This window comes from Aquarana catesbeiana, linkage group LG08 (assembly GCF_042186555.1).
Source record: "Aquarana catesbeiana isolate 2022-GZ linkage group LG08, ASM4218655v1, whole genome shotgun sequence".
Classification (NCBI taxonomy): domain Eukaryota; kingdom Metazoa; phylum Chordata; class Amphibia; order Anura; family Ranidae; genus Aquarana; species Aquarana catesbeiana.
Window position 1 is genome coordinate 89592938 of NC_133331.1, and position 15650 is coordinate 89608587.

At 47.2% G+C, this 15650-nt stretch overlaps 1 protein-coding gene across 1 annotated transcript in view; it reads right to left on the bottom strand.

The window, feature by feature from the left end:
• Positions 1-14076, bottom strand: part of NEURL1 (neuralized E3 ubiquitin protein ligase 1) — a 388964-nt gene extending 374888 nt beyond the window's left edge. The window contains exon 1 of the mRNA XM_073596116.1: positions 13619-14076. Coding sequence (XP_073452217.1) covers positions 13619-13709 — 91 coding nt within the window. The 5' untranslated portion in view covers positions 13710-14076. The remainder of the gene's footprint in view (positions 1-13618) is intronic.
• Positions 14077-15650: the final 1574 nt, after the last annotated feature.

The window sequence follows — 15650 nt, forward strand, 5'->3', positions numbered from 1 at the left end:
TGTCCTTTGACCAATCAAAACTAACACACAATGGGAGGGGCTACAGCAGGGGGCAGGAAATAACACAATGTCGGATGCCAAAGTCGGATGGTTAGGACAAGGATCCGACTTTGATCCTACTTCAATGATAGTCAATGGGTTGAAGTAGGATCAAAGTCGGACCAAAGTAGTACCGGGAGCATTTTCAAAGTCGGACCGACTTGTGTCGGACCAGTTAAAACGGCTCCCATAGGGAAACATTGATTTTCACATGTCATGGGACATGAGCTCCCAATGTCGGAGCCCAGCCTGAGGCTGGGTTCACACTGGTGCGACACGACAGCCGTCCTACTTTGGATCCGACTTTGCCCTGCGACATGAAGCCGGCATGTGTCCGACTTTCAATGAACGGGGATCCGACTTGGATCCCCGCCAATGCCGGCACTGTGTTTGGTATGAATCTTTAGGGGGGAACTCCGCGCCAAATTTTAAATAAAAAACCGGCATGGGTTCCCCCTCCAGAGGCATACCAGGCCCTTGGGTCTGGTATGGACCTTGAGGGGAACCCCCTACGCCGAAAAAACGGCGTGGGGGGTCGCCCCCAATCCATACCAGACCCTTATCCGAGCACGCAGCCCGGCCGGACAGGAATGGGGGTGGGGACGAGCGAGCGCCCCCCCCCTCCTGAACCGTACCAGGCCGCATGCCCTCAACATGGGGGGTGGTGCCTTGGGGGAGGGGGGCGCGCTGCGGCCCCCCCACCCCAAAGCACCTTGTCCCCATGTCGATGAGGACAAGGGCCTCTTCCCGACAACCCTGGCCGTTGGTTGTCGGGGTCTGCGGGCGGGGGGCTTATCGGAATCCGGGAGCCCCCTTTAATAAGGGAGCCCCCAGATCCCGGCCCCCCACCCTATGTGAATGAGTATGGGGTACAGCGTACCCCTACCCATTCACCTAGGAAAAAAGTGTCAATTTAAAAAAAAACACTACACAGATTTTTAAAGCATTTTATTAGACAGCTCCGGGGGTCTTCTTCCGACTTCGGGGGTCTCTCCGGTTCTTCTCCACGCTCTCCGGATCTTCTGCCGGGCTCCTCCGCTCTCTTCTGCTCTTTTGCCGCTCTTTTGCTAAAGCGGAGGAGCCTGGTCTTCAATCTTCTGCCTTCAATCTTCTGCCTTCTGCCTTCTGCCCTCTTCTCCTGATGTTGACACGACGCTCTCTGGGGCTAGAATGCTCTCTGTGCGCTCTGCTCTGACTTATATAGGCGGTGACCCCGCCCCCTTATGCCGTCACAGTCCCTGGGCATGCTGGGACTATGACGGCATAAGGGGGCGTGGTCATCGGGTGATGACCACGCCCCCTAAAACGTCACAGTCCCAGCATGCCCAGGGACTGTGACGGCATAAGGGGGCGGGGTCACCGCCTATATAAGTCAGAGCAGAGCGCACAGAGAGCATTCTAGCCCCAGAGAGCGTCGTGTCAACATCAGGAGAAGAGGGCAGAAGGCAGAAGATTGAAGACCAGGCTCCTCCGCTTTAGCAAAAGAGCGGCAAAAGAGCAGAAGAGAGCGGAGGAGCCCGGCAGAAGATCCGGAGAGCGTGGAGAAGAACCGGAGAGACCCCCGAAGTAGGAAGAAGACCCCCGGAGCTGTCTAATAAAATGCTTTAAAAATCTGTGTAGTGTTTTTTTTTAAATTGACACTTTTTTCCTAGGTGAATGGGTAGGGGTACGCTGTACCCCATACTCATTCACATAGGGTGGGGGGCCGGGATCTGGGGGCTCCCTTATTAAAGGGGGCTCCCGGATTCCAATAAGCCCCCCGCCCGCAGACCCCGACAACCAACGGCCAGGGTTGTCGGGAAGAGGCCCTTGTCCTCATCAACATGGGGACAAGGTGCTTTGGGGTGGGGGGGCCACACTGCGCCCCCCATGCCCCAAAGCACCCCCCATGTTGAGGGCATGCGGCCTGGTACGGTCCAGGAGGGGGGGGCCGCCAGCTCGTCCCCACCCCCATTCCTGACCGGCTGGGCTGCGTGCTCGGATAAGGGTCTGGTATGGATTTTAGGGGGGACCCCACGCCGATTTTTTGGCGTAGGGGGTTCCCCTTAGATCCATACCAGACCTAAGGGCCTGGTATGCTCTTGGAGGGGGAACCCATGCCGGATTTTTATTTAAAATTTGGCGCGGAGTTCCCCCTCAAGATCATCTAAGCACAAGTCGCGTGCCGAAGTCGGATCATGCAAGACGGCAATCCGACTTTGATCCGACTTCAATGATAGTCAATAGGCTGAAGTAGGATCAAAGTCGGACCAAAGTAGTACAGGGAGCATTTCTAAAGTCGGAACGACTTGTGTCGGACCAGTTAGGACGGCTCCCATAGGGAAACATTAAATTTCACACGTCATGCGACATGAGCTCCCAATGTCGGAGCGTTTGTCGGACCAGTGTGAACCCAGCCTTAGGCTGTATTCACACTATACTACATGACAGTTGAATGACTTTCATCCTACTTTGCTCTGCGACATCAGTCCTACATTGGTCTTACATTGATCCTACATTGGTCCTACATCCATCCAACGTTCATGAACAGGATACTACTTTGATCCGACTTTTCAGATAGTACACTTGTCCTTTGACCAATCAAAACTAACACACAATGGGAGGGGCTACAGCAGGGGGCAGGAAATAACACAATGTCGGATGCCAAAGTCCGATGGTTAGGACAAGGATCCGACTTTGATCCTACTTCAATGATAGTGAATGGGTTGAAGTAGGATCAAAGTCGGACCAAAGTAGTACCGGGAGCATTTTCAAAGTCGGACCGACTTGTGTCGGACCAGTTAAAACGGCTCCCATAGGGAAACATTGATTTTCACATGTCATGGGACATGAGCTCCCAATGTCGGAGCCCAGCCTTAGGCTGTATTCACACTATACTACATGACAGTTGAATGACTTTCATCCTACTTTGCTCTGCGACATCAGTCCTACATTGGTCTTACATTGATCCTACATTGGTCCTACATCCATCCAACGTTCATGAACAGGATACTACTTTGATCCGACTTTTCAGATAGTACACTTGTCCTTTGACCAATCAAAACTAACACACAATGGGAGGGGCTACAGCAGGGGGCAGGAAATAACACAATGTCGGATGCCAAAGTCGGATGGTTAGGACAAGGATCCGACTTTGATCCTACTCCAATGATAGTCAATGGGCTGAAGTAGGATCAAAGTCGGACCAAAGTAGTACAGGGAGCATTTTCAAAGTCGGACCAACTTGTGTCGGACCAGTTAGGACGGCTCCCATTGGGAAACATTGATTTTCACACGTCATGCGATATGAGCTCCCAATGTCGGAGCGTTTGTCGGACCAGTGTGAACCCAGCCTAAGGCTGGGTTCACACTGGTCCGACAAACGCTCCGACATTGGGAGCTCATGTCGCATGACGTGTGAAATTTAATGTTTCCCTATGGGAGCCGTCCTAACTGGTCCGACACAAGTCGTTCCGACTTTAGAAATGCTCCCTGTACTACTTTGGTCCGACTTTGATCCTACTTCAGCCTATTGACTATCATTGAAGTCGGATCAAAGTCGGATTGGCGTCTCGCATGATCCGACTTCGGCACGCGACTTGTGCTCAGATCATCTTGAGGGGGAACTCCGCGCCAAATTTTAGATAAAAATCCGGCATGGGTTCCCCCTCCAAGAGCATACCAGGCCCTTGGGTCTGGTATGGAACTTGAGGGGAACCCCCTACGCCGAAAAAGCGGCGTGGGGGGTCCCCCCAATCCATACCAGACCCTTATCCGAGCACGCAGCCCGGCCGGACAGGAATGGGGGTGGGGACGAGCGAGCGCCCCCCCCCCTCCTGAACCGTACCAGGCCGCATGCCCTCAACATGGGGGGTTGTTGCCTTGGGGGAGGGGGGCGCGCTGCGGCCCCCCCACCCCAAAGCACCTTGTCCCCATGTTGATGAGGACAAGGGCCTCTTCCCGACAACCCTGGCCGTTGGTTGTCGGGGTCTGCGGGCGGGGGGCTTATCGGAATCCGGAAGCCCCCTTTAATAAGGGAGCCCCCAGATCCCGGCCCCCCCACCCTATGTGAATGAGTATGGGGTACAGCGTACCCCTACCCATTCACCTAGGAAAAAAGTGTCAATTTAAAAAAAAACACTACACAGATTTTTAAAGCATTTTATTAGACAGCTCCGGGGGTCTTCTTCCGACTTCGGGGGTCTCTCCGGTTCTTCTCCACGCTCTCCGGATCTTCTGCCGGGCTCCTCCGCTCTCTTCTGCTCTTTTGCCGCTCTTTTGCTAAAGCGGAGGAGCCTGGTCTTCAATCTTCTGCCTTCTGCCTTCTGCCCTCTTCTCCTGATGTTGACACGACGCTCTCTGGGGCTAGAATGCTCTCTGTGCGCTCTGCTCTGACTTATATAGGCGGTGACCCCGCCCCCTTATGCCGTCACAGTCCCTGGGCATGCTGGGACTGTGACGTTTTAGGGGGCGTGGTCATCACCCGATGACCACGCCCCCCTTATGCCGTCACAGTCCCAGCATGCCCAGGGACTGTGACGGCATAAGGGGGCGGGGTCACCGCCTATATAAGTCAGAGCAGAGCGCACAGAGAGCATTCTAGCCCCAGAGAGCGTCATGTCAACATCAGGAGAAGAGGGCAGAAGGCAGAAGATTGAAGACCAGGCTCCTCCGCTTTAGCAAAAGAGCGGCAAAAGAGCAGAAGAGAGCGGAGGAGCCCGGCAGAAGATCCGGAGAGCGTGGAGAAGAACCGGAGAGACCCCCCGAAGTCGGAAGAAGACCCCCGGAGCTGTCTAATAAAATGCTTTAAAAATCTGTGTAGTGTTTTTTTTTAAATTGACACTTTTTTCCTAGGTGAATGGGTAGGGGTACGCTGTACCCCATACTCATTCACATAGGGTGGGGGGCCGGGATCTGGGGGCTCCCTTATTAAAGGGGGCTCCCGGATTCCGATAAGCCCCCCGCCCGCAGACCCCGACAACCAACGGCCAGGGTTGTCGGGAAGAGGCCCTTGTCCTCATCAACGTGGGGACAAGGTGCTTTGGGGTGGGGGGGCCGCAGCGCGCCCCCTCCCCCAAGGCACCACCCCCCATGTTGAGGGCATGCGGCCTGGTACGGTTCAGGAGGGGGGGGGGCGCTCGCTCGTCCCCACCCCCATTCCTGTCCGGCCGGGCTGCGTGCTCGGATAAGGGTCTGGTATGGATTGGGGGCGACCCCCCACACCGTTTTTCCGGCGTAGGGGGTTCCCCGCAAGGTCCATACCAGACCCAAGGTCCTGGTATGCCTCTGGAGGGGGAACCCATGCCGGTTTTTTATTTAAAATTTGGCGCGGAGTTCCCCCCTAAAGATTCATACCAAACACAGTGCCGGCATTGGCGGGGATCCAAGTCGGATCCCCGTTCATTGAAAGTCGGACACATGCCGGCTTCATGTCGCAGGGCAAAGTCGGATCCAAAGTAGGACGGCTGTCGTGTCGCACCAGTGTGAACCCAGCCTGAGGCTGGGTTCACACTATACTACACGACAGTAGTACGACTTTCATCCTACTTTGCTCTGCGACATCAGTCCTACATTGGTCCTACATTGATCCTACATCCATCCGACTTTCATGAACAGGATACTACTTTGATCTGCCTTTTCAGACAGTACACTTGTCCTTTGATCAATCAAAACTAACACACAATGGGAGGGGCTACAGCAGGAGGCAGGAAATAACACAATGTCGGATGCCAAAGTCGGATGGTTAGGACAAGGATCCGACTTTGATCCTATTTCAATGATAATCAATGGGCTGAAGTAGGATCAAAGTCGGACCAAAGTAGTACAGGGAGCATTTCTAAAGTCGGAACGACTTGTGTCGGACCAGTTAGGACGGCTCCCATAGGGAAACATTAAATTTCACACGTCATGCGACATGAGCTCCCAATGTCGGAGCGTTTGTCGGACCAGTGTGAACCCAGCCTCAACTCAGCCTTTTTGTCGACTGCTGATGAGTACAGCTGAGGCTAGCCATACACATCAACAAGAGCCACACAAGAGAGATCAATAGATTATCCTCATCCGCACTAATCATTGTGGATAGAGGAATCTCCCTCTTTTGTATTCTGGGAGTTGTTACTCCCATGGCTCTCAGAATACCTGAACAGTGTCTGCATCTGATTTGGCTGCAGTCACTATTTCAGCTGAGAATTTTTACCCCAACCTTAATTTTCAGATCAAAGTTTGTTGAGTCATGTGGTGCCATCGTTCATTTAAAGCAACCCTGTCATAATTTAAAAATCTTAACGTATGTGGCATGTTCTTTTGTTTTTGATACAGTAGGAAAGTGTTATACCCTTTGAATAGTTGTGTTTGCTGTGTGACCCCCAAAGAGCACTAGGGAAAATTACACCCCCCCCCCCCCCAATTTGTTCTGGTGACAATTAAACATTTATACAAAACATCAAGTTGTCATCAAAGCAAGAGCTAAGGGAAAATTCTCCAGTGGGGGCACCCGTTCCTATTACAACCCTCAATCTGAAGTGATTTCCTCTCAATTCCTGTTAAAACTTCAGTTCAAGAAATGAAGGTAAATCTCCCCAGATTCATCTTTACTTGGTGTTTTGGCTTTGCATACATTTTAAACCAGAACTGCTCTTTAAAAGAAGAACACTTAGCAGTCTTTCAGCTTAGCAGTCTTTCAGTCTCTTGCAGGGCTCTGTCCAATTCTGGTATCCAACAATTTTCGGCAAGTCTGATCTCTCCTGCTGTGCTGTGGTTCTACCAGCTAGCCCCTAGTAGATGGAACTACAGTATGCAGCAGGGGATGCAGCATCAGACACACTCCTATTACAGTACCCTACAATAGAGTGAAGACTGGTGTAGCAGGCCACTGGGCAGAGAGGTATTTTTTTTTCACAGGGTGCTTCTGGCTTAATGCATTTCAGGTAGACAGGGTCACCTGACTTGCTTTGGACTCCAAGCACAGCTAAGTGTGTACAGTGGAACCTTGGTTTACAAGTAATGCGGTTAACAAGCGTTTTGAAAGATGAGCAACTTTTTTTTTATTAATCCTGACTCGGTGTGCGAGTGTTGTCTCGCAAAATGAGCAGAATTCAAGCTAATGGGGTGTGCAGTACCGCATTTGGTCAGAGGTGCGGGGGCACCGGGACACTTGGAACGGTTCGGTGCTGTTCGAAAATACTGAAAAGCACTCGGAAATACTCGGAAACACTCTGTTCCCGAGTGTTTCTGAGCCTTTCCGATCCTTTCCGAGTTCAGCCAAGCTGTCCCTGAGTATTTCCGAGGCTCTTTGGCACTCCCCCACCTCTGGCCACATGCGGTATTCCATGTAATAGAAGTCAATGTGGAACAAATTATCTTCGTTTCCATTGACTTCTATGGGGAAACTCGCTTTGATATGCGAGTGCTTTGGATTACAAGCATTCTCCTGGAAAGGATTATGCTCGTAATCCAAGGTTCCACTGTACTTCTTTTAATTCTTTTCAAACAATCAGAAATGGAATAATCAACAAATAGAACTATAAACTAATGAATACACCTGTTCAGCAGAACACTACAAAATATGTATAAATGGAAGGCTCTTTGACTTTGCAGAAAAACAAAATAAAGTGATATAGGTGTCTATCTGGGCATTAGGTAAGAAACATTCCCCAATTTTCATTGCTCATACGTGATCTGTGCCTGTTGATCTGGTGAAAGTGAAAACACTTTTCTAAGTGGTGAGTTAAAACCAGAGGGAGAGTGAACAAGTTTTACTTTTTGTTTGCTGGGTAGCATTTTTGGGGCTTTTCCTTTTAGCTTTTCAATTAGCCTTTTCTGTCACTTTTTAAATAGCAATTTTTTTTTTTTTTTTTCTTCTTTGGTTCCTTCAGGCTATTAGTAGGGGGAGGGGTGATTGCTCACAGGTGCCTGCAGTCTATATAACTGTGTGTAGGACTCATCCTGAGCCTGCTCATTGGGAGATTGCTGGAACTTATACCAAGTGGAACTTTTCTAAGTGGTGAGTTAAAACCAGAGTTTAAAACAGGAGATTATAACAGGCGTCATAGTACCTGTGTAGTGTGAGTACATGAGTGTTGTCTGAGTAGTGTGTGTGGATCGTTAGTACTTGTGTATTGTGTATTGTATACTTGAGTATTGCGAGTGTACATAGGTCTGCGACTGTTCTGCGATTGCACGTAGGTCTGTGAGTACCTGTGTATTGTCTTGTGTACCTGTGTACCTGTGTATTGTCTTGTTGTGTACCTGTGTATTGTCTTGAGTATTAGTGCCAGGAAGCTAGCTGTTAGGTAATTTGGACAGGGTAAAATCCCCAAATCCTCACTAAATTTAATAGGTACGATGCCCGGCGGGTGTGGAGAGGCGACTCTTTGTACATCTTGCCGCATGTATGCGTTCCTTGATCATCAGATCGAGGGCGAATACTGCTGTGCAAAATGTAAGCACATTGTTTCCCTGGAAGCCCAGGTTCTGAATCTGGGGAAGCAACTGTCAGCACTGAGAAGTCCCTCCATACTAAAGGAGAGCCAGGAACGTACACGGCAGGTGCCGGCAGGGGCCAGCACAGAGGCGGGTGGAGACAAAGAGGTGCTGGCACTAGCAAAGAGTAGATGGGTGACAGTCAGGAGGGGTAGAGGGGGAAATGCCAGGGAGGCCGATCCAGGACTGGAGCATCCCAATAAGTACGCTACTTTGAGTGACATTGGTGAAACCAGTCAGGGACCAGCACTGCTGGAGATGAGGGACTCTCCTAGCTGCCGGGGGAAGAACTCCTCCAGTGAGAGTGGGGGGGCAGCAAAGGGAAAGGAAAGACAGATTCTGGTGGTAGGGGACTCAATTCTTAGAAGGACAGAGAGGGCAATCTGTAACCAAGACCTGAAGCACCGAACAGTATGTTGTCTACCGGGCGCTCGGGTTCGGCACATCACGGATCTTGTGGACAGATTACTGAGAGGGGCTGGGGAAGACCCGGCTGTCATGGTGCACGTTGGCACCAATGACAAAGTCAGAGGCAGATGGAGTGTCCTAAAGAACGATTTTAGGGACTTAGGAGCTAAATTGAGGAAAAGGACCTCCAAGGTAGTATTCTCAGGAATACTACCGGTACATCGAGCCACACCAGAAAGGAAGAGGGAGATTAGGGAAGTAAACAAGTGGCTGAAGAGCTGGTGTAGTAAGGAGGGGTTTGGGTTCCTGGAGGACTGGGCCGACTTCTCAGTTGGTAACCGGTACTATAGAAGGGACGGACTGCACCTAAATGAGGAGGGTGCAGATCTGCTGGGAAGGAAGATGGCCAAAAAGTTAGAGGGGTTTTTAAACTAGGCGATGGGGGGGAGGGTCCAGAGGCAGAGATAGCCAGCGCGGAAGATATTCCAGAGGGTAGTATTGGGGGCATTAGTGGTAGGTTAACCAAAGCACAAAAACACAAGGTGAGTATAGTAGCAAGTCCTAGTTGCAATCTCGAAACACCCAATACGAGGACAATATGCGACCGGTCTAAACTATGTGGCATGTTCACCAATGCCAGGAGCATGGCGGACAAGATGGGTGAACTAGAGATACTGTTGTACGAGGAGGATTTGGATTTTGTGGGAATTTCAGAGACCTGGTTCAACAGCTCTCATGATTGGCTGGCAAACATTCAAGGGTATACCCTATACCGCAAGGATAGAGAGGGTAAAAAAGGGGGAGGGGTATGCCTATATATCAAGAATAATGTACAAGTGAATGTGAGAGATGACATCACTGAGGGAGCTAGAGAGGAGGTGGAATCCTTATGGGTAGAGCTCCAAAGGGATAAAGCTAAGGGGAAAATAATACTGGGAGTATGCTATAGGCCCCCAAACCTGAGGGAGGAAGTGGAGACGGATCTCCTATCACAAATTGGATTAGCAGCAAGAATGGGAAGTGTTATCATAATGGGGGATTTTAATTATCCAGACATAGACTGGGCGGAGGGAACCGCACATTCATTTAAGGCTCGCCAGTTCCTTAATGTCTTGCAGGACAATTTTATGGGTCAGATGGTAGACGCACCAACTAGAAATAAAACATTACTGGATCTACTGATTACCAACAATACAGACCTGATCACGGATGTGGAAATGCGGGGCAATTTAGGTAACAGTGATCACAGGTCAATTAGTTTCAGTATAAATCACACAAATAGGAAACATAAAGGGAATACAAAGACACTGAATTTCAAAAGAGCCAACTTCCCTAAACTACAAACCTTGCTAAAAGGCATAAACTGGGATAAAATATTAGAAACAAAGAATACGGAGGAGAGATGGGTTTGCTTTAAGAGCATATTAAATAAGGGCATTAGCCAATGTATCCCATTGGGTAATAAATTTAAAAGAGCGAACAAAAGTCCTGGATGGCTTAACTCCAATGTAAAAATGCATATAAAAGCAAAGGAGAAGGCCTTCAAAAAATACAAGGTTGAGGGATCATCCTCAGCATTCAGACTTTATAAAGAATGCAACAGGATATGTAAAGGTGCAATTAGGACAGCTAAGATAGAACATGAAAGACACATAGCGGAGGAGAGCAAAAAAAATCCCAAGAAATTCTTTAAGTATGTAAACAGTAAAAAAGGGAGGACAGACCATATTGGCCCCATAAAGAATGAGGAAGGACATCTGGTTACAAAGGATGGGGAGATGGCGAAGGTATTGAATTTATTCTTCTCCTCAGTCTTCACGAGTGAATCGGGGGGCTTCAGTAACCAAAACTGCAGTGTTTATCCTCATGACACAACACAGGAAGCACCTCCATGGTTAACAGAGGACGGAATTAAAATTAGACTTGAGAAACTTAACATTAATAAATCACCGGGACCAGATGGCTTGCATCCGAGGGTACTTAGGGAACTCAGTCAAGTGATTGCCAGACCGTTGTTCCTAATTTTTACAGATAGTCTACTGACTGGAATGGTACCAGCTGATTGGAGAAAAGCCAATGTAGCACCTATATTTAAAAAGGGCCCAAAATACATCCCTGGGAATTACAGACCAGTTAGCCTAACATCGATAGTATGTAAACTTTTGGAGGGGATGATAAGGGACTATATACAGGATTTTAGTAATACGAACGATATCATTAGCAGTAATCAGCATGGATTCATGAAGAATCGTTCTTGCCAAACCAATCTATTAACCTTCTATGAGGAGGTGAGTTGCCATCTAGATAAAGGAAGGCCTGTAGACGTGGTGTATCTGGATTTTGCAAAAGCATTTGACACAGTTCCCCATAAACGTTTACTGTACAAAATAAGGTCTGTTGGCATGGACCATAGGGTGAGTACATGGATTGAAAACTGGCTACAAGGGCGAGTTCAGAGGGTGGTGATAAATGGGGAGTACTCAGAATGGTCAGGGGTGGGTAGTGGGGTGCCCCAGGGTTCTGTGCTGGGACCAATCCTATTTAATTTGTTCATAAACGATCTGGAGGATGGGATAAACAGTTCAATCTCTGTATTTGCAGACGATACTAAGCTAAGCAGGGCAATAACTTCTCCGCAGGACGTGGAAACCTTGCAAAAAGACCTGAACAAATTAATGGGGTGGGCGACTACATGGCAAATGAGGTTCAATGTAGAAAAATGTAAAATAATGCATTTGGGTGGCAAAAATATGAATGCAATCTATACACTGGGGGGAGAACCTCTGGGGAAATCTAGGATGGAAAAGGACCTGGGGGTCCTAGTGGATGATAGGCTCAGCAATGGCAGGCAATGCCAAGCTGCTGCTAACAAAGCAAACAGAATATTGGCATGCATTAAAAGGGGGATCAACTCCAGAGATAAAACGATAATTCTCCCGCTCTACAAGACTCTGGTCCGGCCGCACCTAGAGTATGCGGTCCAGTTCTGGGCACCAGTCCTCAGGAAGGATGTACTGGAAATGCAGCGAGTACAAAGAAGGGCAACAAAGCTAATAAAGGGTCTGGAGGATCTTAGTTATGAGGAAAGGTTGCGAGCACTGAACTTATTCTCTCTGGAGAAGAGACGCTTGAGAGGGGATATGATTTCAATTTACAAATACCGGACTGGTGACCCCTCAATAGGGATAAAACTTTTTTGCAGAAGAGAGTTTACCAAGACTCGTGGCCACTCATTAAAATTAGAAGAAAAGAGGTTTAATCTTAAACTACGTAGAGGGTTCTTTACTGTAAGAGCGGCAAGGATGTGGAATTCCCTTCCACAGGCGGTGGTCTCAGCGGGGAGCATTGATAGCTTCAAGAAACTATTAGATAAGCACCTGAATGACCACAACATACAGGGATATACAATGCAATACTGACACATAATCACACACATAGGTTGGACTTGATGGACTTGTGTCTTTTTTCAACCTCACCTACTATGTAACTATGTAACTATGTAACTTCAATGTGCTATAACATTACTACCACTGCATCCCATGTAATACTCGTAAACATTATATACAACTCACTTTAATGTAAGCCAAAATACAGCAAAGGAAACACACATCTTCAATGTCTACAACAGGTAAGAAGACTGAGTTTAAAAGCTTTTCTGGAACAATATTTCTTAGCTTGCTGTGCAGGCTTGACATATGACAAGTGAAACTAATCTTCACTAAGCCAAATTCAGACAAAGATTGGAGGAAAGCTATACTGCACATACCTAGGCAAAGGAAGGCAATTTCTTTATTCATTATTGAAAAAAGTGAGAAAATTAGCCATTCATAACATACAGTATACACTTTTTACATACATAGAAAGTGCAAATATTTACAATCTTATCTCTAAAAGCCAAATTGCAGGTAAATCTGATAAATGTTTAAAATATTATTAAAGTTAATCTTTATCCTATATATCCTATTTATCCTTATAGTAAAAGAAGGTGCATGTGTGAGGATTAACTTAATTCATTAAGATATGGACTAGCAAGACTGTGGCACATTGGGAATCATGTTACTATAAGGTCACTAGTTCCAAGGGAACAAAAAGCCGGTATCTACTAAATATATTGCTAGTTTGCCAAATCACAGAAGCACTATGATTCCCTCACCCTTCCCCCAAGAATGCACAGCACTGAAAACAGAGAGGATAAATGGAGTCTCAAGTTCACAAATGACAAAAATGGAATATATATATATATATATATATATATATATATATATATATATATATATATATATATATATATATATATAATTACTGAGAGAATGTGGCACACACAGTAACCTCTAATTATTGCAGAGATAACCATGGCATAATAAAATTCAGCATTACGACTGCATTTCCTGAAGTCATTGAGTCCATATCTAGACATCTTGTGATAAAGTAATCAAGATATTAATGTATACCCTGGAGCTGTACATGACTGTAAAAGAATTACATATCTGCAAAAGAAATGAGAGCAGAAAAGAGCAGCATCTCTGTGATGACATAATCCCAGCAAAGATGTGGAGATGTGGAGAGGACACCTGTAGGGTTATAAGCATCTCTTGCCACTTCCAGGCACTTCAGCACTGGAGGTCCCTATTGTTCTCTTTCAGGGAGAGGGTGGGCTTGCTCGTGCACGATTCGGGGCTTGTATTAGACAATGGTTAGTTCATCTACCTACCTTTGATGTGGTGCTGCTGATGGACTCTGTGTAGTCTTGTCTGGCTTCCTCTGGGAAATGTGGGAATGCTGCTGGACAAACTGTTTCCCATGGCACCCAAATGCAGACAGTAGCCCAGTAAGAAGAGAATGAGCCCAGGGAGAATGATGCAGAGCTGCTGCTGCAAACAGATCAGTGCAAATCTTGTGTTTGTAGCTCCTTGTATCCTCTAATATATTCTTTTCTGCTACCGAGGGACTACAGCCCCCACTGTCTTCTCCCCTCCCTCCACCTTTGCTGTTGCTGCTGCTGTTTCTCCACTATGCCCAGCTTTGGATCTCTGTCGCCTTTCCTTTAGGCTATTGCTGAGATTTTCCTTCTTATATGAAAGTGCTGTGGGGACAGCTCCATGCCTGCTATCTGGTGCTCCTTCAGCCAGCAAAGCTGTCAGCTTCACTAGGCATCAGAGGCTGAGCCTGCTACCTGGCATTGTCTCATGAATAAATAGGCAGACAATCAGCTGGCCAATCCAGTGCCCCTAACCGCCCCTTTCTGTAAGCTGGAAACTTTTCTCATCACCAATACCTGCTGACGCTTGCCTATGCAAAGAAGTCTTTCTCTTATCTCGACTTGTAAAACAGTAAAAATTCCAGGAGTTCCAATCAGCTCTTTTTGCTTTCTATGCATTGTCCATCATATATATATATATATATATATATATATATATATATATATATATATATATATATATATATATATATAAGAAAAAATTCAAGGGTTGCAGCACTTCACGAAAATGTATTACAAGACGATAAATATTCAAAGGTCTTTTCGGAGATATACAGTATCTCACAAAAGTGAGTACACCCTTCACATTTTTGTAAATATTTTATTATATCTTTTCACCTGACAACCCTGAAGAAATGACACTTTGCTACAATGTAAAGTAGTGAGTGTACAGCATGTATAACAGTGTAAATTTGCTGTCCCCTCAAAATAACTCAACACACAGCCATTAATGTGTAAACCACGGGCGACAAAAGTGAGTACAGGCATACCCCACTTTTAAGTACACAATGGGGTTTATTTACTAAAGCTGGAAAGTGCAAAATCAGGCTCACTTTTGCATAGAAACCAATGAGCTTCTAACACCAACTTGTTCAATTAAGCTTTTGTAATAAAACCTGGAAGCTCATTGGTTTCTATGCAGAAGTGAGCCTGATTTTGCACTTTCCAGCTTTATTCAATAAACCCCATTGTGTACTTAAAAGTGGGGTATGCCTGTACACCCCTAGGTGAAAATGTCCATATTGAGCACAAAGTGTCAATATTTTGTGTGGCCACCATTATTTTCCAGCACTGCCTTAACCCTCTTGGGCATGGAGTTCACCAGAGCTTCACAGGTTGTTACTGGAGTCCTCTTCTGCTCCTCCACCTTCCGTTTGAGGATGCCCCACAGATGCTCAATAGGGTTTAGGTCTAGAGACATGCTTGGCCAGTCCATCACCTTTAGTCTCAGCTTCTTTAGCAAGGCAGTGGTCGTCTTGGAAGTGTGTTTTGGGGTCGTTATCATGTTGGAATACTGCCCTGTGGCCCAGTCTCTGAATGGAGGGGATCATGCTCTGCTTCAGTAAGTCACAGTACATGTTGGCATTCATGGTTCCCTCAATGAACTGTAGTTCCCCAGTGCCGGCAGCACTCATGCAGCCTCAAACCATGACACTCCCTCCACCATGCTTGACTGTGGGGAAGACACACTTGTCTTTGTACTCCTCACCTGGTTGCTGCCACACATGCCTGACACCACCTGAACCAAATAAGTTTATCTTGGTGTCATCAAACCACAAGATATGGTTCCAGTAATCCATGTCCTTAGTCTGCTTGTCTTCAGCAAACTTTTTGCAGGCTTTCTTGCGCATCATCTTTAGAAGAGGCTTCCTTCTGGGACGACAGCCATGCAGACCAATTTGATGCAGTGTGCGGTGTATGGTCTGAGCACTGACAGGCTGGTCCTCCCACCCCTTCAACCTCTGCAGCAATGCTAGCAGCACTC